The following is a 25610-nucleotide window of genomic DNA, read 5'->3' on the forward strand; positions in this document are numbered from 1 at the left end:
GGCTGTTTGCTGATCTCAGACAGGAGCTGCTGGGCTGCTGCTGGGCTCTCTCCCAGCTGTGCAGAGAGCAGAGAGCAGCCCCTGCCGTGAAAATCATGGAATTTGTGGTGGGGGCCCTCCAGAGGGGGGTGCTGGTGCTGTGCCGGGCCAGGAAGGGTTAATGGGTTCTGGGCACAAGGGAGGGGGGGGTAAAGGAGCTGCTTTGAGAGGTCAAAAATGGGGAGAAATTTTATGGCACATCCGTTCTCAGCTGCTCTCTCCTGGCCAGTGTGGCCTGAGCATGGAATCCCTTTTTGGGGAATATTTTGTAACTGCTGGGGTAAAACACAAATGGGAGTGTGTCCATCAACCCCAGCTTGATCCCAAGAGATTCCCCAGGAAAACCTCCTGAAATAACCTGTACATTTGTCACAACACGTCCTCTGTGGTGTTTCTTACATCACTGTTATTTGTGCTCACTAAAGCTGATTTTTTTTCAAACATGCCAATTCAATTCAATTCGTTTTGACAAGATCTGATTTCCACAGCCCCGTGTTCATTTGTATTAATTATATTCTCCTCCTGTAATTCTCAAAGTTAATCCAACTCCCTCACAGCTGTTACATCATTTTCCCAGGAATTACTGTCAACTGGCAACCCCATAATTACCAGGGTGGTTTTTTACCCATGGAAACACTGATATCCCTGTTAAATTATGCAATTTCTTTGCAAATTCCGTGGTCCTGCAAGACTGAATTGCAACAGTGACTCAAGCCCTTTGTGTTCAGCTCTTTCAAACTTTCTAATGTGAATTCTCTCTATATTTTGAACCAGAGCATTCATTTTGTGTTTACTTCTTAGCAGCCACCTGAAAATAAAAAGGGTTTCTCGTTTGCTATGGCTGTAATTCCTGGGGGTTTTTCCAGCACAGAAATACTGAGTCTGCATTTACCTTCTGTCATTAACTTCTCCTTTTTATTGTTTATATTTCCATGCAGTGAGGCACTCACAGCACAGTCAGAAATCTTCAGTTTGCTTCCTTTTAAAGCATTTCTTCTTTTTTTTTGCTGCTCGTGCACATCTCCTTTTGCTCTTTGCTCCCTTGATCCATTTCCCACCACTCCTAGATTTTGGGTTGTGTCCCATTTGATATTTTTTTCCCATTTATTTTTATATCTTTAACCCAGCCGGGAAGGGGGGAACCCTTTGGAACCTTTCAACCCTGGGGATTTTTGTTAATGCTTAAACAGCAACCACCAACTTTATCTCACTGCATCCTTATCTCTGCCGGTGCGGCGGCCGAATTCCATTTGGGAAAAATTGGGAGAACGCTCTGGGATGGGTTAATTGGCCCAATTCCTTTTGGGAAAATGCTCCGGGATGGGGTTTCTGGGCCGAGTTCCATTTGGGAAAAAGCTCTGGGATGGGTTTCTGAGCTGAATTCCTTTTGGGAAAATGCTCCGGGATGGATTTATCGGCCAAATTCCTTTTGGGAAAAAGCTCTGGGATGGGGTTTCTGGGCCGGGTTCCTGCTGGGAGAACGCTCCAGGATGGGTCTCTGGGCCGAATTCCAGTTGGGAAAAAGTTCCAGGATGGGATTACAGGCCGAATTCCTTTTGGGAAAATGCTCCGAGATGGGCTTCTGAGCTGAATTCCTTTTGGGAAAAAGTTCTGGGGTGGGTTTCTGGAACAAATTCCTTTTGGCACTCCGGGATGGATTTATAGGCAGAATTCCTTTTGGGAGAACACTCCGGGATGGGATTATCAGCCAAATTCCACTTGGGAGAGTGCTCCGGGATGGGTTTCTGGGCCGAATTCCTTTTGGGAAGCCGCTCCGGGCTGGGTTTCTGGGCCGCATTCCCCTCGGCGCTCCGGGCTGGGTTTCCGGGCGGCCGCAGCCCCGTTCCGCCGGTGCTCGGGGTGGATTCCCAGGCACAGGTACCTGGCCCGCCCCTCCCAGCCCCGGGGCGGGAGCGAGGGCAGGATCGAGGGGCAGGATCGGCTCCGGGCTCCGCTCACACGCACTCGAGCACCGGCGGGCGCGGAGCAGCGACTCCGCAGGGACCTCGCACCGATCCCGCACCGATCCCGCACCGATCCCGCACTGATCCCGCAGCGACCCCGCACCGATCCCGTAGGGACCTCGCACCGATCCCGCAGCGACCCCGCAGGGACCTCGCACCGATCCCGCACCGATCCCGCACTGATCCCGCACGGATCCCGCAGCGACCCCGCACCGATCCCGTAGGGACCTCGCACCGATCCCGCAGCGACCCCGCAGGGACCCCGCACCGATCCCGCACCGATCCCGCACCGATCCCGCACCGATCCCGCACCGATCCCGCACCGATCCCGCACTGATCCCGCACCGATCCCGCACTGATCCCGCACCGATCCCGCACCGATCCCGCACCGATCCCGCACTGATCCCGCACCGATCCCGCACTGATCCCGCACCGATCCCGCACCGATCCCACAGCGATCCCACAGCGATCCCGGCATGGGGAACATCGCCTGTGTCCCGCAGGCTCCCGGCGGCTTCAGGAGCTCCTTCCGAAGGAAACCCTCGCTGAAGAAGGAGTGAGTAACCCCAGCCGGCTCCGGGACGTGGGAGCGGGGCTGGGTCTCCTGCGGGGTCCCTGCCGGCGGGGATTTCCCGTTCCCGGGGGTTTGGGGCGCTGGGCACTGCCAGACGCCGGGATCAGCTCGCCCCGAGCGCCTGGGATGGAATTCTCAGCCGGCAGCGAGCGGGGGAAGCGCCGCTGGGTTAATTTTAGTTTGGGTGATTAAGCTTCCCCCGGCGGGACAGGCTGCAGAACACCTGATATTCCCCGTTTTCCCTTGGGAGCGCTCTCATTCACGGTTGTGGGAGAACAACATTCCCACTCCTCGGGCTTTAGGGAGAAAGCCCCAAATCCCAGCACCCCGCTGTGGGATTTGTGTTTGTAAACCCAAGGGAGGAGCAGCAGAAGATGTCTGAAATCCTTTAGGGATTTGGGTGCAGAAAATGTTTGTGAAATGCTCTGGGGATTTGTCTGGCCACACTCAGGTGCCGTGGCCGTGGGTGGCTGTCCCAAAATAGGGACAGGCAGGGAATGCTCTGCAGCTTCCCAGCTTTCCACTGCTCCCATCAGCACGGCCAGAGCTGGGACAGAGCTCGGGAGGGAACCAGGGGAATCCTCATGAACCTGTCTGTGCTGGGTTCAGGGGCAGGGCTGTGCCAAAAACCCCCTAAACTCTGCCAGGCTGAGGGGTTTCTGATGGAAGGGAGACCCTGAACTGTCCCCCGTGCTGCCAGAAATCAGGGACAAACCTGTAGGGGCCTGAGGAGCTCCTGTGGGGTAAAAGAGAGGGGATCCCTTGGGGAATTTGGGGTTAAAGAGAGGGGATCCCTCAGGGAGTTTGGGGTGAAAGAGAGGGGATCCCTCGGGGAGGTTGGGGTGAAAGAGAGGGGACCCCTCAGGGAATATGAGGTAAAAAACCAGAGGGGATCTCTTGGGGCATTTGGGCTCTGGGGGTCTCACACCAGGGCCCTGTGGTGGAGCAGCCAAGCCCCAGAGCTCCTCCTGTGCCGCTGCCTCCCAGCTTCCCACGCTAGTGGGGATTGTCCCGGGTTTCTGCTGCAATCTGAGGAAGCCCCAGCACTCCCCAGCAGCACCAGTGGCTGCCTGGGACTGGTGTGCACGCAGGGAGAAACTGGGAGTGGGAGGGGGGGGAAGCCACCAAGGCAGAAATGAACCCTCCCTGTGAATCTCTGCCCTGAGGATCCATCCCCACTGGGTTTGGTCTCTGTGTCCTGCATGGAACATCCAGGCCCTGTGGGGATCTGGGGGCACAGATGAGCCAAGCTGATCATTTGGCTGAGCAAAGAGCTGGAAAGAAGCAGAGACACCTCAACAACTGTAGCAAAGTCCCCTTTCAGTTCTCCCAGGCTTTGTCATCCCTGGCTGGGCTGGGATGACTCGAAAGCCCGTGACACATTGCTTGCTTGGTGTCCTGGCTTCCTTATTTCAGGGCAGGACTCACCATGCCTCAGCCTGGATCTGTGTTTCCATGTGTGGTTTGGGTTTTTTTTCCCTTTTTCCCTGTAGACAAAATGGCAAGAAAAAGCTGCCCAGCTTCTTTGGGATAGATGGAAACCAGGAGAGGGACACGACCACGGACAAAATCCTGCAGTACATCCCAGCCAAGGCAAGAATTCCCAACACCTCCAACCCCCTCCCCGCTGCTCCAGGGGTTCATTCCCACCCTCCCCAAGCACAGAATTTGGGAAGGACGTTGGGTTTGGGTCTGGGGGCTGCAGCAGCTCTGTCCCATTGAGATCCCAGGAAGGGATGAGCCCCTCTCAGCCGCGTCCCCGTGCAGGTGTGGAGGGGACCTGGCTGAGCCAGGGGCGCCCAGCAGGGACGTGGGGACATCTCCCCCACAGCTTTGCTCTGGGTTCTTTGGTTTCTGGGGCGCCTGGGAGGGCAGGGAGCAGGCTGGGAGCGGGCTTTGGCAGGTGGGATGATTCATTCCCACGGAGCAGGAGCAGATTAAAGGAGCCTGGGAAGGGAATCAGGAAGGGCAGGGCTGCCCCGGGCACGGCCCAGCCTTGTGGCCACATGGCCCCGTTCCCAGCCCTGATGGGGGAAGCACAGGGGAGCCAGCAGCCCCCGAGGGTGTGGTGGCTCCTGCTGGGTGGGCTGGGGGTGTGGGTGGAGTTTTGGGAGCGTTTGGGATGTGCTGGGTGCTCTTGTGGGGAAGGGGAAACCGAGGCCCAGCCGCAGCGCCAGGCAGAGGGGATTGCAGGGAGGGAATCAGCCGGGTCCAGAGGGATCAGGCAGCACAAACCATCCTGGATTCCCCCCTGGGGAAGCAGGAGGAGCTGTCAGAGCCAGTGGATCCCGGGGAAGGGACCCTGGCAGAGGTCACTGGGAATGCCCATCTGGGAAGCCCAGTGACCTCTCCAGGGATGGAGGGAAGGAGGGTGCAGCAGCTTCCAGCCTTTACCCTCGCCTGGGGCACAGGGGATGCAAACCCTGGGCTCAGCCACGAGCATCCTGGGCGGCCTGGGGGGCTCCTGGGCTCTGCCCCTCTCCCCTGCTGCATTTCTGGCAGCAGCAGCGGCTGCAGGGCTCAGAGCAAAGCTGCCAGCACAGGGCAACCTCACAGGAGATGGCATCAGCACTCCTGCCCACCTGGGACAGGTGACATCCCTGCACCCCCTGCCCCGATTCCCAGAGCTCCCGGTGCCCCAGGAGCCGCTCATTTGCTGTTTTTCCCATGGAACAGCAGCCCCGGGGCTCCTGCTGCCAGCCGAGCTCTTCCTGCTGCTGCTGATTCACGGGGGCTGCAGGGCCAGAGCAGTTAATGAGTAACTGGTTCTACCTGTAGGATGAGGTAGAACGTGTCGGGGCACTGGCGGCTGGGGAGGAACCAGGCCTGCAGGGATCACTGGGATAACGGGAATGGCTGGGACGGGGCTGGGGAGGCTCCCAGAGGGACGGACAGCGCCAGGCCCCTCCAGCTTCGGCATCCCCGTGTTTGGGAGCTGGAGGGCAGCAGATTTCAGGGCTGATCCCGTTTTTCCACAGCTCCCGTGCTCAGCCATTCCCTCCATCCCCTCCAGCCCTCCCAGGCCTGTGGGGTGAGGGAAATGTTCCATTTGCTCCTTGCCACAGCAGGGGCTGTGGAGGCCCTGCCTCTCCCCCTGCCTGCGGGAGGATCCCTCTGGAAGCTCTTTCCAATGTCCTGCTGCTCTCCCAGCTCCCGCGCTGCTCTTTCCCCTCGGTGCCTTGCTCATTGCTGGCAAGTTTGGCTGCCACATCCCCAGCAGCAGCAGCAGTGCCCCAGCAGCCGTGGCTTGTGCTGTTCCTTATCTCTGTGCCCATGATTTTATCACTTCACCCTCTCCCCACTCCCAGGTGCTGCTGGTGCCCTTATCCTGTGTTTTGTTATTGCTGCACCCGTGACCAGCTGCTCTTTGCTCTGCATTTGTGACACAAATACCATTTTTCTTTGCATTTGTGACACAAATGCTGTTTTTCCTATGCTGAGCTGCCCCACTGAGGCCTTTACTGTGTTCCCTAAATTCTGTTCCATAGCTGGAAAACTGGAGGGAGGGTTTCAGCAGGGAAGGTTTAACTCATGTCCTAAAAACAGCAACCCAAATTCAGCGAGGCCCTGGAAGTGAAATGTGCCTGTGCCCCCCCTCTTTTCCAGGCCAGGAGCCCCAGCTTTAGGTCAGGATCTCCTCAGAGGCTCCCAGCACGTTGGCAAGGAGACCCAACAACAAACAGCCCATCCTGGGCTCCTTTCCCAGGAATCCTGCTGGGAAGATGTTCTGGGAATGTCCCTTCCACCTGCCCTGATCTGCTTTTCCCTGTATCCTCGGCACAGATTATTCAGAAGCAGGAAAACCAGAAGGAGAACTTGGACCAGAGGTTCCCCAGCCTGTTCAAGAAGGGCCGAAGGAAAACGGTTGTCAGGAATTTGGGCAAAATGATTTATTACTCCAAGGTCAAGTTTAAGTTCCAGCACTGCCAGGTAAACCTGAGGCACCTCTTGGTGGAGGTTTCTGCGCCCAGGGATGGGGGAGAAACTGGGAAGGGAGGGGAAATTCTGGGAAATGGGGTCATGGAGTATTCCCTGGGCTGCTCTGGGCACTGCCACATCTGTGCTGATGGAACCTGGGGCACTTCCATCAGCACAGCTGTGACCCTTGGAAACGCTTTTCCGTGCTTGGGATACAGAGGGAGGTTGGGAGGTGTCCTGAGATGGCCCCAAAGGTGTCCTGAGATAACCCAGAGGTGTCCTGAGATGGCCCCAAAGGTGTCCTGAGATAACCCAGAGGTGTCCTGAGCTGACCCAAAGTTGTCCTGAGATAACCCCAGAGGTGTCCTGAGCTGACCCAACCGTGTCCTGAGCTGACCCAACCATGTCCCTTGTGCAGGAGGTCCACAGCTGCTTCCTGGAGCTGTTCCAGTCCTACCTGTACTTCCAGTCCTCGGGTCCCAACGGCCTCACCTACCAGGTAGGGCTCACCTGGCCGAGCTGGGCTCTGGGCTCTGTGGCCACACTGGGGGAGCTGGGCAGACAAACCAAGGGAGGAGGAAACAGGAGAGCCCCAGGGCCACAGACACGTGGATGGCCAGAAAATGCTCAGCATCAAATTGCTGTCAAGGGTTTGGTGTCCCTCAGGAGCCTGTGCCCCCATTCCCCACGGTGATGGTGCTCACAGGGGTTCCTGGATGAGGGAACAGACGAGGATCTGACTCCATGGCTCACAAGGCTGATTTATTATTTTATGATATATAGCCCATTAAAACTATACTAAATAATAGAAGAAAAAGATTTCATCAGAAGTCTGGCTAAGAATAGAATAAGAAATGATAACAAAGGCTTGTGGCTCTGCTCTCTGTCCGAACCAGCTGGGCTGTGATTGGCCATTGATTAGAAACATCCACATGAGCCCAATCCCAGATGCACCTGTTGCATCCCACAGCAGCAGATAACCATTGTTTGCATTTTGTTCCTGAGGCCTCTCAGCTTCTCAGGAGGAAAAATCCTGAGGAAAGGATTTTCCATAAAATGTGTCTGTGACACCCCACCTCAGCTTTGTTCACCCTGCACTTCCTGCAACACAGACACACTTCAAAGGCTCAGTGAAACCTTGTTTATAAATAATGCAGGAATTGGGGCACTAAAGATACCACAGAAGGGCAAAGTCCCCCCCGTATATCCGGGCTTATCTGGGTACCTCCAGGCCCCACAGAGGCAGATCCTTCTGAGCCTGCAGCCATGGAGGTGTCCCCGAGTCCCTTCCCAGGGATGCCAGACCCCAAAAGGCTGTTTTGTCCCAGAGCCTGTCCCCAGAGCAGCTCAGGGTCACCTGGGCCAACAGAGAAGCAGCCCAGGGCAGGTGGGAGGTGACCTGGAGCCACCTTTGTGCTGAGCACAGGTACGGGGAGCTGGGCCTTGGGAAACACCACATCCCCTGGCCTTGGGGCCCATTGGGGTCGTCTCCATCTGCAGGATGGGCTTTTCCAGCATTAATTATCCTGTGGGAAAAGGGGGGAAGAGAAAGCTGAGCCTCAGGGAGCTCTGCTGGCAAAGCACTCATGAATCTTTTAACCTGGTGGTGCTGGGGAGCTGCAAATAATGAATGAAGCGTTGTGCAGCACAGCCAAGCATCCACAGCTGTGAAACAGCAGCCCCTGAGTGTTCTCTTCCTCCACACAACTGAGGAACCAAAACTGAGCACGTTTGGGAGGCGACTGTCAAATCAGTTCCTCTCAGAAAGGATTAATTAGCCTTTAGGTGACTGGAGGTTGATGTAAAACACCAGGAAAACCTCTCCAGTCCCCCCCAAGGCCGCCTTCAACTGGAAATTCCCACGTCAGGAGAAAAACAACGTCTCAAACTCTCCTGACTCCTTCAGAGACAGCTCCTGAGTTTATTAATTGTGGAGGAATTAACGAGGAATTAATGTGCCCCAAGGCATTAGAGCCATTAGCATCTTTTGTGGAGGCTGTTTGGGGAGCCCAGAAGAGGCAGGACAAAGCTGCCCCCTGCTCCTGGGCTTTGGCAGAGTGGGAATCTCAATGTGCAGGGTCTGGGAACTGGACAGCTCCGCCTTCCTCTAGGGCCAATCCCATTTCTGCCTTTCTCCTGTAAAATCACCATTGCTTTGCTGAGGTTTAGAATGGAAAGAGAAAAATATAAAGATCCTCCTCAGCCTTTCTCCTGTAATATAAAATATAGAAAAATATAAATATATATTTTTTCTACATATAAAATATAGAAAAATATAAATATATATATTCTTTTCTATATATATAATACAGGAAAATATAAATATATATATTATTTTCTATATATAAAATATAGGAAATATAAATTTTTTTTCTATATACAAAATATAGAAAAATATAAAGGTCCTCCTCAGCCTTTCTCCTGTAAAATCATCATTGTTTTGCTGAGGTTTAGAATGGAAAGAGAAAAATATAAAGATCCTCCTCAGCCTTTCTCCTGTAATATAAAATATAGATAAATATAATTTTTTTTATATATGTAAAATATAGAAAAATATAAAAATATATTTTTTCTATATGGAAAATATAGAAAAATATAAAGGTCCTCCTCAGCCTTTCTCCTGTAAAATCACCATTGTTTTGCTGAGGTTTAGTATGGAAAGAGGGAAAATCCTGTGGAATATTTGGGTATTTCTCAGCGTGGCAGAGGATTTCTGCAGGATGGAGCCCCAGGTAACCCCTGCTCTCCTTCCCCAGGGGCTGCTGCCTCTGAAGGAGCTGCAGGTGCAGGAGCTGGGGCCTGGCCAGAGCCCGGGGCAGCAGGACCACGCTCTGCACATCTCAGGTGGGTCCAGGACCACGCTTTGTACGTCTCAGGTGGGTCTGGGGGGCAGCAGGACCGGGCTCTGCCCATCTCAGGTGGGTCCAGGACCAGGCTCTGCCCATCTCAGGTGGGTCTGGGGGGCTGCTGGGCTCAGGGAACCTGGGGAGGGGACAGGGGTGGGTCTGTCCCTGTGCCAGCCCCTGGGCACACACAGGGCGCCCACTGCAGCAGCGCCAGGCGTGTCCTGAGCTCCCTTCCTCATTTTCTCTTCCTCCTGGGCCCGTTTTTAGATGTGGCAATGGGTGATGCCCCCGGGGTGTGCCCGGGGGTGGGGGTCATGCCCTGGCAGCAGGATCCCTGCTGGCTTTAATCTGCATTTACCATTGGTGTGAGGAGCTGGATGCCCAGGGAATGCCCCGAGAGCAGCAGCACCAGGGAAGCCAAGGGAGGAGGAAACAGGAGAGCTCCAGAGCCACGTGGATGGCCAGAACATGCTCCACACCAAATTGCTGTCATGGGTTTGGAGTCACTCAGTGCCCCCATTCCCCACCTCAGCTTTGTTTACCCTGCACTTCCTGCAACACAGACACACTTCAAAGGCTCAGTGAAACCTTGTTTATAAATAATGCAGGAATTGGGGCACTAAAGATACCACAGAAGGGCAAAGTCCCCCCCGTTTATCCAGGCTTATCTGGGTACCTCCAGGCCCCACAGAGGCAGATCCTTCTGAGCCTGCAGCAAGCAGGGTTTGATATGGGCTCAGAGGTAAATTATTAATCACAACATCCACCCTGCATCCTGCCAGGATGGTTATTGCCCTCAGCAGGCTGTGCTGGGAGCACAGGGTGTGGGAGGCTGTGCTCATGCCCTGAGATCAGTGAGAGCTGCAAACTCTAAAATCAACATCTGCAGGGCTGTCCCTCCCTGCCAGGGGATGTCTGGAGTCATCCTCAGCTTGGCTGGCACGGGTTAGAGGGGTGAGGCAATAAATAAACAAACAGTGCCAGAAAGCTGCCGGTGTTCCACATCTGGAGAGCCAGGGTGAAACTGGGAGATAACACAGGGGGTGGCAGCACCTTGGGACAGCCCCTGCCCACACAGAACCTTCCCACAAACTGCTGGGGGGTGGAAAGCTGAAATCCACCTCTGCAGGCCAGGCTGGGCTTTTGGGCTGACTTTGGGGTTTCTTCTTGGCCTGGTTTGGGGTAAAAAGTGTCTGGTGGTCAGGGCTTGGTGTGTGTAAGGTGATGTGACAAAAGGGTGGCAAGGAGGGCTGGAGGGGGTGGCAGCAGAGCCTGGTGTCCCCACAGCCCTTGGATGATGGATGGAGGGAGGGATGGATGATGGGTGGATGGATGATGGATGGACAGATGGATGGATGGATCCATGGATGGATGGATGGATGGATCCATGGATGGATGGATCCATGAATGGATGGATGATGGATGGATGGAGGGATGGATCCATGGATGGATGGATGGATGGATGGATGGATGGATGGATGGATGGATGGATGGATGGATGGGTGAAAGGATGGATGATGGATGGATGGATGATGGATGGATGGATGGATGGATGGATGGATCCATGGATCCATGGATGGAGGGATGGATGGAGGGATGGATCCATGAATGGATGGATGATGGAGGGATGGATGGATGGATGGATGGATCCATGGATGGATCCATGGATGGATGGATGGATGGATGGATCCATGGATGGATGGATGATGGATGGATGGATGGATCCATGGATGGATGGATGATGGATGGATGGATGGATGGATCCATGGATCCATGGATGGAGGGATGGATGGAGGGATGGATCCATGGATGGATGGATGGATGGATGGATCCATGGATCCATGGATGGATGGATGATGGATGGATCCATGGATGGATGGATGGATGGATGGATGGATGGATCCATGGATGGAGGGATGGATGGAGGGATGGATCCATGGATGGATGGATGATGGATGGATCCATGGATGGATGGATGGATGGATGGAGGGAGCCGTGGATGGAGTGACTGGTGCAGGCTCCATCCCCCAGCATCCCAGCTGTGCCCTGAGGGCTGGCGGGGGGTGGCAGCAGAGCCGTGGTGTCCCCAAACCCAAGGAGGGCTGAGCACTGTGCCAGCTGTGCCAGCTGTGCCAGCTGGCTCCCGATGGATGCTGCTGCCCCTGCCCAGCTCTGCTCTGCTCACCCCGGCTCTCCCGCCCCCAGGGCCCCTGCTGAACCCCCTGGTGGTGTTCTGCCAGTCTGAAGCCGAGCTGAAGCAGTGGCTGTACCACCTGGAGAAGCAGATCCAGCTCTGTGGAGGGAGCCTGGCCCTGCCCCTGCTGTCCCAGGTGGGTGTGCTTGTCCCACTGCTGGCTCCCAGCTGGGACACTGGGGTGGATTCCCTTCTTGGGGCTTTCCTGGGGGAAAAAAGGGTGCAGAGAGAGCTTGCAGGAGGGGTCTGAGAGCCACTGTGCTGGGGGGGAGAGCTGCCACCCACGGGTGGCACCAGCAGCACAACCTCCATGGGGTCACAGCTTGGGTCAGCCTCAGAGAAGCTCTCGTGCTTTTGGGTGCTTGTGCAACCACCCAGAGCTTGCAAAACACCAGCAGGAGGAGGCTGAAGCCTAGACAACAGAGAGGAATTGTCTCTCCCAGTCTCTGAGGGGGTTTCAATGCCCTCCCCACTTGTCAAACACAAATATCCCCCTTGGAAAGGCATTTCCAGGGATGCTCGGTGTGGAGGGTGACAATCCACTGCCAGCTGCAAAACTGCCTCCTGCCCATATTTATCTGACCTTTCCTGCTCCTGCCACACCAAAAAGGCATCCCCAGGTGGGGCAGGCCTGGCTGAGGGCAGGGGTGGTCAGTGTGTCTGTCCCTAGAGCCCCGGGGACAAGGAGGAGCTGCGCTGGTCCGTGCAGAACCTGCCCGTGCAGGACTGGAGGGGAACCCAGCGGGAATCCCTGGGAGAAATCCTCTGCCTGTCCAAGGTGAAGCTCCAGCACCTGCCCTTCCAGGTAGGACACGGCTCCGGGGAGGGAGGGACGGATGGAGGGAACCGTGGATGGAGGATGGATGGAGGGAGGGATGGAGGGATGGGGATGGATGGGGAGGGATGGATGGATGGATCCATGGATGGATGGATGGATGGATGGATCCATGGATGGATCCATGGATGGATCCACGGATGGAGCTATGGATGGAGGGAGCCATGGATGGAGTTACTGGTGCAGGCTCCATCTCCCAGCACAGGGAGCAGCCTGGCCCTTCCCAAATCCATCTCCCAGCTCAGCTCAGGTGTTCCCAGAGCCCTTGCCCCAGGCTGCTGCCAGGAGAACCAAGGCCAGGGCTCTCAGCTCTGAGCCCGGGCTGTTCCCAGGGCTCCAGCCCTCTCCCGTTGTGCCTCCCCAGGAGCAGCACGAGCGGCTGCTGGTGCTGTACCCCTCCACGCTGGTGATCGTGTCCGAGGAGCCCGGCGGCCTTTGCTTCAAGGTGAGCTCCCCTCAGAGCATCCTGCTGCTCCCCACCTGCATTCCTGTGCCCCTGGCATCCCTCCCGTGCCAGCTGGCAGGGAGCAGGCGCAGCGATGGTGCAAGATCCCTTCCCACGAGAAACATCTTGCTCTGCTCCAGCAGCCCAGGGGGAAGGAGCTGCCTGCCAAGGAGTCTCTGGGAGGAGGAGGAGGAGGAGGAGGAGGAGGAGGAGGGAGGCTGTGCTGGCAGGCAGCTGCTGCAGGCAGGAGCTGGCATGGCCCCAGAGAGCCCCTCGGGGGGCTTTTCCCCCCAGGCTCTGTGCCAAGGGAGCATTTGGAGCTGGGAGCAGCCTGGCAGCAGAGCTGATGCTGTGGGGAAGGGCGCAGGAGGGGAGGGCTGGCTGCTGCTGGTGCAGCGCTGGCACCGTTCTCCCTCTGCAGGAGCAGAAGGGACAGCAGGGACAGGGAGCATCCCAAGGGATGCCAGAGCAGCTTCTCTGCTCTGCCTGCCCGTGGGAGCAGCGCCGGTGCCTCAGCGCAGGCAGGCAGAGGCACCGAGCATTCAGAATGGCCCTGAAATCAGCCAGTGACAGCCCCGGTGGCACTTGGGGACACAGCTGAGTGGGAGCAGGGCTGTGCTGGTTAATGGCTGGTGCTCGAGGGCCTCTCTGCCCTTTCCTCCCCGTGATTCTGTGATCTCCAGCATCGTTTGATGGCTCACTCAGAGCTCTCTGCTCCTCCTGCGCTGGAACAAATGCGCCAGAAGGAGCAGTGACCTGTCTGTGACCCCGGAGCTGCTGCTCTGCTGCATCCCTGAGTCACCGAGCCGGGGACAAACAGCCCTGCAGCCCTGCAGGGCTGTGAAATGCACCATGAACCCCTGGGCACAAACAACCCTGCAGGGCTGTGAAATGCACCATGAACCCCTGGGCACAAACAACCCTGCAGGGCTGTGAAATGCACCGTGAACCCCTGGGCACAAACAACCCTGCAGGGCTGTGAAATGCACCATGAACCCCCCTGGGCACAAACAACCCTGCAGGGCTGTGAAATGCACCATGAACCCCCCTGGGCACAAACAACCCTGCAGGGCTGTGAAATGCACCATGAACCCTGGGCACAAACAACCCTGCAGGGCTGTGAAATGCACCGTGAACCCCCCCGGGGACAAACAACCCTGCAGGGCTGTGAAATGCACCATGAACCCCCCTGGGCACAAACAGCCCTGCAGGGCTGTGAAATGCACCATGAACCCTGGGCACAAACAGCCCTGCAGGGCTGTGAAATGCACCGTGAACCCCTGGGCACAAACAGCCCTGCAGGGCTGTGAAATGCACCATGAACCCCCCTGGGCACAAACAGCCCTGCAGGGCTGTGAAATGCACCGTGAACCCCCCGGGGCCCTGCCCCACGTCCTGCAGAATTGCACTCCCCCCAGACACCACAAACCATAGAAAACAGTGATGTACTGGCAAACCAAGCAGCATCACAGTTGCTATCTTAACCACCATGTCCGTCACACTCCTTCCTATCTCCCCTATAATCCTTACCATTGTCTAAGAAACTTAGGATCACCTGAACCCAAGGCCTTCAAGGCCTTAAGCAACAGTTAAACCCTCTTAGTTTCTGCTGAAGCCCACAGGCTGTTCCTCTGCATCCCCTAAATGCAACTCATGTGCTTTAATTAAGCCAGGACCTTCCAATTTACTCACGGATGGGCTTTGATGCCATGATACTGCAGTTTACAGCTATATGCCCTAACCAACAGGCTCTGCCTAAGGCTCAGGTACATAACCCATGCACATCAATGAGCTTGCAACTCACTGTGAACTTCACCAGAGAGCTGATAAGGAGAGGAATTGAACCTCTGTACAAAGGACTGCAGCCTAACGCTTACACACTCAGCCATCTCACCTGTGACGTTCATTTTTTATTTTTATTCATTCATTAACCCATGATTATTCTCAACTAATCACAAAGGTGGTTGCGATTAATTGAGAACAATCGTCATCCCTGGGAAGAGCATCCCCGGGAGAGCAGGGCCATGAGCAGGCAGAGCTCTCCCCATCCCACAGCAGCTCTGGACACACCCAGGCCCAGCCTGGCTTTGGGAATGTGCTGTTTGCAGCTCCTGGGAATGGGGCACCCCGCGAGGGGGCCTGGGCTGGGCTCTCCCATGAGCTCATCTCTTTTGAAACCCTAAACCTGCCGCTGTTCCCTTCCCAGGGATGCTCCCTTCCCACGGTGCTGATTCACCAGCCTGTGACAGGAACCTGCTTTTCCAGAGGCGTGTCAGGGCACGGGGCTGCTGCACTTGCCCTGCCCGCAGCCCTGCAGCTGCACAGGCACCGCAGGAGCTGCCCCTGCCAGGGCTGTGGGGCAGGGAAGGGGCTGGCATGGGGCTCACCCCAGTGCTCTGATGGGAAAAGGCCCTGGGAGAGGTGGGAACCAGCGAGGGGAGCTGCTGGAGTCATCTGTGGGGTGTTGGTGAGCTTCCCGAGGTGGCAACTTATCCAGAGGGTGGCTCAGCACCAGGAGGCAGCAGGAATCCCCCTGGGATGAGCAGGAGGCAGCAGGAATCCCCCTGGGATGAGCAGGAGGCAGCAGGAATCTCACTGGGATGTGCAGGAGGTGAGGAAATCTGCTGGGATGTGCAGGAGGCAGCAGGAAACCTGCTGGGATGTGCAGGAATCCCACTGGAATGAGCAGGAGGCAGGACTCTCACTGGGATGTGCAGGAAGCAGCAGGAATTCTGCTGGGATGTGCAGGAATCTCACTGGGATGTGCAGAAATCCTGCTGGGATGTTCAGGAAGCAGCAGAAATCTCACTGGGATGTGCAGGAGGTGAGGAAATCCCGCTGGGATGTTCAGGAAGCAGCAGGATTCCCGCTGGGATGTGCAGGAATCTCACTGGGATGTGCAGGATTCCCACTGGGATGTTCAGGATGCAGCAGGATTCCGGCTAGGATGTGCAGGAGGTGAGGAAATCCCGCTGGGATGTGCAGGATGCAGCAGGATTCCCGCTGGGATGTGCAGGATTCCCGCTGGGATGTGCAGGGTTCCCACTGGGATGTGCAGGATTCCCGCTGGGATGTGCAGGAATCCCGCTGGGATGTGCAGGAATCTCACTGGGATGTGCAGGATGCAGCAGGATTCCCGCTGGGATGTGCAGGATTCCTGCTGGGATGTGCAGGATTCCCGCTGGGATGTGCAGGAATCCCGCTGGGATGTGCAGGAATCTCACTGGGATGTGCAGGATGCAGCAGGATTCCCGCTGGGATGTGCAGGATTCCTGCTGGGATGTGCAGGATTCCCGCTGGGATGTGCAGGAATCCCGCTGGGATGTGCAGGAATCTCAGTGGGATGTGCAGGATGCAGCAGGATTCCCGCTGGGATGTGCAGGATTCCCACTGGGACGTTCAGGATTCCCGCTGGCATGGGCAGGATGCAGCAGGATTCCCGCTGGAATTGCCCCTGTGGGAGCAGAGTTTGGCTGCCCAGGTGCCCCCAGCTGTGCCCCCTGGCACCACAGGAGCTCTGCCGGCCCCGCGATCCCAGCCCTGCCCCTCTCTCCGCAGGGAGAGCTCCCCCTCAACGCCATCCAGGTGCTCTTTGAGGAGAACGACAAAAGCTCCTTCCTGATCGAAGGTGGGTGTCCGGCACGGGGCGGGGAGGGAGGACAGCAGGAATCCCACTGGGATGTGCAGGAATCCCACTGGGATGTGCAGGGGGTGAGGGAATCTCACTGGGATGTGCATGAATCCCACTGGGATGTGCAGGGGGTGAGGGAATCTCACTGGGATGTGCAGGAATCTCACTGGGATGTGCAGGAGGTGAAGGAATCTCACTGGGATGTGCAGGGGGTGAGGAAATCCCACTGGGGTGTGCAGGGATCCCACCGGGATGTGCAGGAATCCCACTGGGATGTGCAGGAATCTCACTGGGGTGTGCAGGGGATGAGGAAATCCCACTGGGATGTGCAGGGGGTGAGGGAATCTCACTGGGATGTGCAGGAGGTGAGGGAATCTCACTGGGGTGTGCAGGGATCCCACCGGGATGTGCAGGAATCCCACTGGGATGTGCAGGAATCCCACTGGGGTGTGCAGGAATCCCACTGGGGTGTGCATGAATCCCACTGGGATGTGCAGGAATCCCACTGGGATGTGCAGGGGGGCACAGCCACGGGGGGCTCGGGGCTGTGCCCCCCCTCCTGCTGGGCAGCCAGGCGAATTTGGGATGCTCTGTGTCCTGCCAGGAGGGCAGCACCGAGGGCAGAGCATTCCCAGCCCCTGCAGAGCCTGCGGAGCGCAGGGCGGGCTGGAGCAGGGGTTTTGAGGGGGGAATCAGCAGCGGGGGATCTTTTCCCAGGCCGGTTGATAAACTCCATCCGGGTGACCTGTGCCAGCTACCAGGACTACCAGGAGTGGCTCTACTGCCTCAAAACCGCGCAGTTCCGAAACGCCGACTCCTCCCTGTCGGGCTCCGAGAGCTTCTCGGTGGGACCAAAGCCGCCACACCCCAGCCAGGTACGGGAGGCTGCAGGTTTGGGTGGGAGCCCATCCGTGTGACACTCGGGTGACACAGCACGCTGTGCTCCAAGCTGCCAGCAAGCTGCTGATCCTTGGGGAGTACTTAAATAATTAATTTTTATGATTATTTTCAGTTATTTTGTTATTATTGTCATTTTATTTTAAATTATTTTATTATTATTATTTTCATTTATTTTATTATTATTTTCATTTTATTTTTAATTATTTTAATGATTATTTTCATTTATTTTATTGTTATTTTCATTTTATTTTAAATTATTTTTATTATTATTTTCATTTGTTTTATTGTTATTTTAATTTTATTTTTAATTATTTGTAATATTATTTTCATTTATTTTATTATTATTATTTTCATTTTCATGTTTTTATATTATTTTTATTATTTACTTTATATTTATTTGAGATCATTATAAAATATTTGTTTTATGTTATTTTAAATTATTTAAATTGTTAATACAGGGCATTATACAGGCAAAAAATGACCTTGAATTCTTTCAAAAGCAGAGGCTGGATGTGATGGTGTTCACAGGGGTCTGAGGGTGTGGGAAGAGACGAGGATCTGACTCCATGGTTCAGAAGGCTGATTTATTATTTTATTATATATATTACATTAAAACTATGCTAAAATAATAGAAGAAAAGGATTTCATCTAGCTAAGAATAGAATAGGAAAGAATGATAACAAAGTTTTATGGCTCAGCTCTCTGTCCGAGCCAGCTGGGCTGTGATTGGCCATGAATTAGAAACATCCACATGAGCCCAATCCCAGATGCACCTGTTGCATCCCACAGCAGCAGATAACCATTGTTTGCATTTTGTTCCTGAGGCCTCTCAGCTTCTCAGGAGGAACAATCCTAAGGAAAGGATTTTCCATAAAAGATGTCTGTGACAGCTGCACACGGCCTGTGACTGGCCCAAGGACAGGGATGGGGTTTGGACTCCTTGGTCCCTGTGGGTCCCTTCCAAGTTGGGATATTCTGTTTTTCCTGCCAGGAATGGGAGCCAAGCCGGGGTGGGGCTGCCTGGCACCCCTTTCCTGCTGGGCACCCCCATTGCCCTCACTCACCCCAAAACCAGCACATCCCACACCCCGCTGCTGGCCATGGGGACACAGCCCCATGGGACACGACAAGGGCTGTGTCCCCAGGGCTGTCCTTGTCCCCTGCAGTTCCCCAGCAGTGCCAGGGGATCCCTCAGCTCTGACGGCCGGACCAACTCCTGGGCGTCCGGGGGCAGAGTGACCACGCTGACCCAGCTGTCCCAGACCAGCGGCTCCCTGCCCGACGCCCCCTCCTTCCTGCTGAGCCCCGAGGGCTGCCTGCTCCAGGAGCCCCTGTCCCCCGGCTACTCCCAGCCTCTCCATGTGAGTGAGCCCCAGAACCAGCCTGGGGTGCCCCTGGGATCCCCTGAGCCCCAGAGCCAGCCTGGGGTGCCCCTGGGGATCCCCTGAGCCCCAGAACCAGCCTGGGGTGACCCTGGGGATCCCCTGAGCCCCAGAACCAGCCTGGGGTGCCCCTGGGATCCCCTGAGCCCCAGAACCAGCCTGGGGTGACCCTGGGGATCCCCTGAGCCCCAGAACCAGCCTGGGGTGCCCCTGGGATCCCCTGAGCCCCAGAACCAGCCTGGGGTGCCCCTGGGATCCCCTGAGCCCCAGAACCAGCCTGGGGTGCCCCTGGGGATCCCCTGAGCCCCAGAACCAGCCTGGGGTGACCCTGGGGATCCCCTGAGCCCCAGAACCAGCCTGGGGTGCCCCTGGGATCCCCTGAGCCCCAGAGCCAGCCTGGTGTGCCCCTGGGATCCCCTGGGCTGGGGCTGGGTGCTGCCTGTGGTGCTGGCAGTGTTTGTTGTGGGGTTGGAGCAAATCCCTGCCTGCAGCCTGGGCTTGTCCTGGCTCAGCTGGGTCAGGGGAAAGGCTGCTGAGGGATCCCACATCCAGCCCCAGTCATAGTCACAGCCCAGTCCTAGTTCCAATCCCATCCCATTTGTAGTTCCAGTCCCATCCCAGTCCTAGTTCCAGTCCCATTTCCAGTCCTGTCCTAGTTCCAGTCCCAGTCCCATCCCAGTCCCATCCCAGTCCCATTTCCAGTCCCATTTCCAGTCCCATTTCCAGTCCCATCCCAGTTCCAGTCCCATTCCAGTCCCATTTCCAGTCCCATTTCCAGTTCCAGTCCCATTTCCAGTCCCATTTCCAGTCCCATTCCAGTTTCATTTCCAGTCCCAGTCCCATCCCAGTCCCAGTCCCATCCCAGTCCCATTTCCAGTCCCATTTCCAGTCCCATCCCAGTTCCAGTCCCATTTCCAGTCCCATTTCCAGTCCCAGTCCCATCCCAGTCCTCTGCCCTGTACTGGAGCTTTTGGGGATTACAAAAGGGCAAGGAGGAGGTTCCAAGGCTGTGAAACCCCAAAATAAAAGCTGCAGGGGGGTGGAGGTGATGGCCAGGCAGGGTTTTTGCTGTGCCCCAGGGCAGGAACCCCAGTCCCAGCCCAGGGATGGCAGAGGGTGTGGGGCAGGGCCCAGGGCAGGACCTGGGCAATTCCCAAGCCTGGAACGATGTCCCTGGGCAGCCCCAGCCCAGCAGAGGCAGCTCCAGCCCTGCCCTGTCCTTGCAGAGCCTGGCCCAGCCCGGCTGGCCCAGCCCAGGGCTGCCCAGGCAGGAGCTGCGCAGGGGGAGCAGCGCCAGGAAACCCAAGGGCAGGAGCGGCGGGCAGGAGCAGGAGAGGAGCGTCTGTGGCCTCATCCCCGAGCACCCCACGGCAGAGATGCAGTCCCCGGTGTACCAGGAACCCTACTCGGCACAGGGAGCCCAGCAGCACCCCCTGGCACCGCTGGAGATGGGCAGGGTAAGGGATGGGCATGGGATCGGGATGGATGCGGGGTCAGGATGGGTGTGGGATGGGGATGGATGCAGGATCAGGATGGAGGTGGGATCAGGATGGATGTGGGATGGGGCTGGGTGTGGGATGGGGCTGGATGCAGGATGGGGATGGAGGTAGGATCAGGATGGATGTGGGATCAGGATGGATGCAGGATGGGGCTGGATCCTCCTGCCTGGGAAAAGCGAGGCTGACCTTTCCCTGCTGGTGCTGCTGGCAGGGACAGGGGCCTGGCAGGTGCTTCAGAGCAGGTGTGAAAGCATCACCATAGGAAAAGGGGCCGTGGGAGGGAGCTTGCAATGGCAGATGGAGCAATGCCTCCCCGAGCCCTGGGATGGATGTGGGCACCAGCTCCTGAGGCAACCCATGAGTGGGAGGTTATTGCCTCATGGGACACAGCCTCCTCTCCCAAGGGTTTTTAGTGTGCTGCCACTTTCCCAAGCCCTCGGTGACTGTTCCTTTAGGAATTCCCCTCCTTGGCCCAGCCAGGAGTCATCCCTGTCCTCCCACGCGGATGAGCAGCATTTGGGACTTTATTTGCAGGCCCATTCCCCACTCCAACCCCTCCTGGGGATGAGCTGTGAGTGCCCTGTCCCCGTTTCCATCCTGCCTTGGGGCTGAACAGACAGAGCCGGGCAGGAGCTCAGCCCTCAGCAGCTCCCAGCTGCTCCCCTTTGCCCTGATCCCTGCACTCCCAGTGCTCCCAGTGCTCCCAGTGGGGCCTCCTGCAGCAGCCCCAGCTGGCCCTGACTCAGCAGCCAGGCTCCTGCCCCAGGAGCTGTGCCCGGGGCTGTTCCTCTCCCTGCCATCTGAGCAGGGATGGAAACTCCAGAGCTGCGTTTTTCGGGGTGGGGCAGGGCCCAGCAGAGCTCCCCGTTCCCTCCAGGCAGGGCAGGGCAGAGGGGAGCAGGTTTGCCCTGCCTGATCCCCCACCAGACAAAGGCAGGGACAGAGATGTGAGCCAGGCTCCCGAAACTGGAGATGAGTCAGAGCCAGAGCCCTCTCAAAAATCCCAGCTGAGATAAGGCAGTGCCTGGCGAAGGCCACTTTTGTGCTCCTGAGCATCTGATAGAGGAAGGCTTCCTGAGCCATCCCCACGCTGGGGTGACCCCCCTTCCCTCCAGGGTCCTTCCTGGCTCCCCCCTGCCCTTCGGCACCCCCTGAGCCGCTCCCAGCACGGCTGTGGCTCACGGGGATGAGCCCTGAGCTCTGTGCCCACCTGGGCAGAGCCGGTGGGGAGGGCAGAACCAGCAACCCTTGCTTGGCCTGAGTGTGCTGCCAGCAGGGCTGGATCTGGGGTGGGCAGCACCAGGTGGGCATTGGAGGCAGCCCCAGGTGGGCATTTCCCAACTCAGCACAGCCGGGATCCATCCTGGGGCTGGATTTGGGGCAGGTAGCCCCAGGTGGGCACCAGGTGGGCTCTGCACAGCCGGGGCCCAGCCTGTTTCTGGGTTTGTTGCAGTTCCTGCAGTGCCACGGGCAGCCAGGAGCAGCCCAGGGGACAGTGCCAGGGGCCCAGCAGCTGTCCCTGGAGCAGTGGCACTGCCAGCCCCTGCCTGGGCACTGCAGGGAGGCGCCCACGGTCCCCACCTACAGCACCCCGGGCACCTCGCGCCGGCCGCAGCTGCGGGCACCTGCCCAGGGCTCCCACCTGGGGGAGGTGAGCTGGGAACGGCCCTGGGGGGCAATGGGGACACTCGGGGGGGGCAGGGGAACACTTGAGGTGCTGGGGGACATTCAGAGAATGCAGGGGACACTCAGAGGATTCAGGGGGCACTCAGGGAGTGCAGGGGACACTCAGAGGGTTCAGGGGACACTGGAGGTGCAGGGGGGCACTCAGAGGATTCGGGGACAGTCAGGGGGTGCTGGGGAACACTCAGAGGGTTCAGGGGACACTCAGGGGGTGCAGGGGACACTTGAGGGGTGCAGGGGACACTCAGAGGATTCAGGGGACACTCGGGGGGTGCAGGGGGGACACTGGAGGTGCAGGGGGGCACTCAGAGGGTTTGGGGACATTCAGGGGGTGCTGGGGACACTCAGAGGGTTCGGGGACACTCAGAGGGTTCGGGGACATTCAGGGGGTGCTGGGGACACTCAGATGGTGCTGGGGACACTCAGAGGGTTCAGGGGACACTTGAGGGGTGCAGGGGACACTTGAGGGGTGCAGGGGACACTCAGAGGATTCAGGGGACACTCGGGGGGTGCAGGGGGGACACTGGAGGTGCAGGGGGACACTCAGAGGGTTCAGGGGACACTCAGAGGATTCGGGGACATTCAGGGGGTGCTGGGGACACTCAGGGGGTGCAGGGGATCCCGGGGGGTGCAGGGGAACAAAGCTGGGGTCCCATCCTGCCCGGGGGGGCCCTGCAGGGCTCTGGGCCCTCCGCTCAGCAGGGATGAGGCCGATGCCCGGCGGGCAGGGTCCCGGGCTGGCGCAGCCGTGCCACCCTCACCAGGCTGTCCCTCTGTCCCCAGGTCTGCTCCCTGCCGCAGGAACACCTGGGCCCTGAGCTGCGTCCCCCAGGTGAGGCCCCCATCCTGCTCTGCCCTGCCTTTGGCACCTGGCACCTGCCCTGCCTCCCCTGGCACCCCCAGAGCTGGCACCTGCATGAGAATTTTGGAATTTCTCTGTAAAAGACACTTACTTTTAACAGAGAACACCACCTTTGACACGAGGCCGTAGAGAAAACGTTTAAAATTAAATAACAAAACTAAGATATTAAATATTATTATAAACCTATATAATTATCTAGATTTATTATATATAAATTACATAATTTATATATTATATCTTTAGATATAATTATATATTCATATACATAAAATATGTAAATATTATCTATCTCAAATATATAAATATTATTTTAACATATATAAAAGAATTAGAAATATAAATATTCCTCCCCATTTCCCTGCAGATGACACCTGCCCCTGCCAGGACTCTGCATCCCACCACAATAATTATAATTATATTTTTATTTGAATGTTTGTTTGTATATATATAATTATATATTATATGTTATAGGTTATATATTGCATATATATATTTATAATAGTAGAAGTCATATATTTATATATAATATATTATTTTTATATATATATAAAATTATATATGTAATTATATATAAACACACAATTATAAATATACAATCCTTTTCCCCTGCAGATGGCACCTGCCCCTGCCAAGACTCCACATCCTTCCGCAATAATTATAATTATATTATATATTTTTTGAATGTATATATATATAAATTATATGTTGTATATTACATATAAATATATATATTTATAATAGTAGGAATCATATATTTATTTATATATATATAAATACATAAATAAATATATGATTCCTACAATTATAAATATATATATTTATATGTAATATACAACAAAAAATTACATATAGACACACAATTGTAAACATGCAATCCCATTTCCCTGCAGATGGCACCTATGACCCGGCAGATGCCACCTGTCCCTGCTAGGACTCCACGTCCTACCACAATAGTTATAATTATATTATATATTTATATATATATATAAATTATATGTTGTCTATTACACATAAATATATATTTATACTAGTAGGAATTATATATTTATATTTTATATATCTATTTACTATTATAATATATATTTTTATAAAATATAAATATATAAATGAACTATTACCTATAAACACACAATTGTAGCTATTCCTCCCCATCTCCCTGCAGATGGCACCTATGACCTGGCTGATGCCAGCTGCCCCTGCCAGGACTCCACGTCCTACCACAATAGTTATTTCTATATTTCTATATTTCTATATTTCTATATTTCTATATTTCTATATTTCTATATTTCTATATTTCTATATTTCTATATTTCTATATTTATGTATCAGATGGCACCTATGACCTGGCCGATGGCAGCTGCCCCTGTCGGGACTCCACGTCCTACCACAATGGTTATAATTATATTCTCTATTTATTTATTTATATATTTATTTCTATATTTCTATATTTCTGTATCAGATGGCACCTATGACCTGGCCGATGGCAGCTGCCCCTGTCGGGACTCCACGTCCTACCACAATAGTTATAATTATTTTCTATATTTCTATATTTCTATATTTCTATATTTCTATATTTCTATATTTCTATATCAGATGGCACCTATGACCTTGCTGATGCCAGCTGCCCCTGCCAGGACTCCACGTCCTACCACAATAGTTATAATTATATTCTATATTTATTTATTTATATATTTATTTCTATATTTCTATATTTCTATATTTCTATATTTCTATATTTCTATATTTCTATATTTCTATATTTATGTATCAGATGGCACCTATGACCTGGCCGATGGCAGCTGCCCCTGCCGGGACTCCACGTCCTACCACAATGGTTATAATTATATTCTCTATTTATTTATTTATATATTTATTTCTATATTTCTATATTTCTGTATCAGATGGCACCTATGACCTGGCCGATGGCAGCTGCCCCTGCCGGGACTCCACGTCCTACCACGACTACGCGGAGCTGCAGAGCTTCCAGAGCGACCGCAGCTACGACAACCTGTGGGAGGCGGAGGAGCGGGAGCCGGGCAGCCCGCGCGTGTTCCAGGTCTGAGGCTGCTCCCCGAGGCGGGAAAAGCCCCGAGCTCTGCCCCGCTGCTGGCAGTGCAGGGCTCATTCCCTGCCCCAAACCCCAGCGTGGGGCTCAGCAGAGCAGCCCCGGGCACCGTGGGGCTGCAGGAGCAGCTGTGCCCAGGAGGCTGCTCTGAAAATCCAGCTGTGCCCAGGAGGCTGCTCAAAAAATCCAGCTGTGCCCAGGAGGCTGCTCCAAAAAAATCCAGCTGTGCCCAGCAGGCTGCTCAAAACATCCAGCTGTGCCCAGGAGGCTGCTCCAAAAATCCAGCTGTGCCCAGGAGGCTGCTCCAAAGATCCAGCTGTGCCCAGCAGGCTGCTCCAAAAAACCAGCTGTGCCCAGCAGGCTGCTCCAGAAAAGCAGCTGTGCCCAGGAGGCTGCTCAAAAAATCCAGCTGTGCCCAGGAGGCTGCTCTAAAGATCCAGCTGTGCCCCCTGAAAATCCCAGAGCAAAAAGGGATTATGCTCAAGGCTGCCTTGGGTGAAGGGGAGAACCCAAAAGGTGCCTGGGTTAGTTGGATTCCTTCACATCAGAGCCCTCAGCGCGTCCCTGTGGGCAGGAGGCTGCTCAAAAAACCAGCTCTGCCCTGAAAATCCCAGAGCTCTGCCCCCTGAAAATCCCAGAGCTCTGCCCTGAAAATCCCAGAGCTCTGCCCCCTGAAAATCCCAGAGCTCTGCCCCCTGAAAATCCCAGAGCTCTGCCCTGAAAATCCCAGAGCTCTGCCCCCTGAAAATCCCAGAGCTCTGCCCTGAAAATCC

The 25610-nt window shown here is 55.2% G+C and overlaps 1 protein-coding gene across 1 annotated transcript; it reads left to right on the forward strand.

Moving 5' to 3' along the window:
• The first annotated feature begins 2479 nt into the window (after positions 1-2479).
• On the forward strand, positions 2480-24834 carry PLEKHN1 (pleckstrin homology domain containing N1). The gene is made up of 15 exons (XM_066564238.1): positions 2480-2559; positions 4071-4170; positions 6361-6507; positions 6914-6994; positions 9252-9339; positions 11547-11671; positions 12206-12340; positions 12735-12815; positions 16374-16443; positions 17164-17321; positions 18513-18707; positions 19955-20185; positions 21681-21878; positions 22694-22742; positions 24674-24834. The coding sequence occupies exons 1-15, from the start codon at positions 2480-2482 to the stop codon at positions 24832-24834; spliced, it is 1899 nt and encodes a 632-aa protein (XP_066420335.1).
• The last annotated feature ends 776 nt before the right edge of the window (positions 24835-25610 follow it).

The sequence above is a fragment of the Molothrus aeneus genome, chromosome 21, assembly GCF_037042795.1.
Source record: "Molothrus aeneus isolate 106 chromosome 21, BPBGC_Maene_1.0, whole genome shotgun sequence".
NCBI lineage: Eukaryota > Metazoa > Chordata > Aves > Passeriformes > Icteridae > Molothrus > Molothrus aeneus.

Coding starts and splice junctions, on each gene's coding strand:
- PLEKHN1 (XM_066564238.1), top strand. CDS start 2,480: ATGGGGAACATCGCCTGTGTCCCGCAGGCTCCCGGCGGCTTCAGGAGC. Junction 9,340..11,546: donor CCACGCTCTGCACATCTCAG/GTGGGTCCAGGA, acceptor TCCCGCCCCCAG/GGCCCCTGCTGAACCCCCTG. Junction 22,743..24,673: donor CCCTGAGCTGCGTCCCCCAG/GTGAGGCCCCCA, acceptor TTTCTGTATCAG/ATGGCACCTATGACCTGGCC.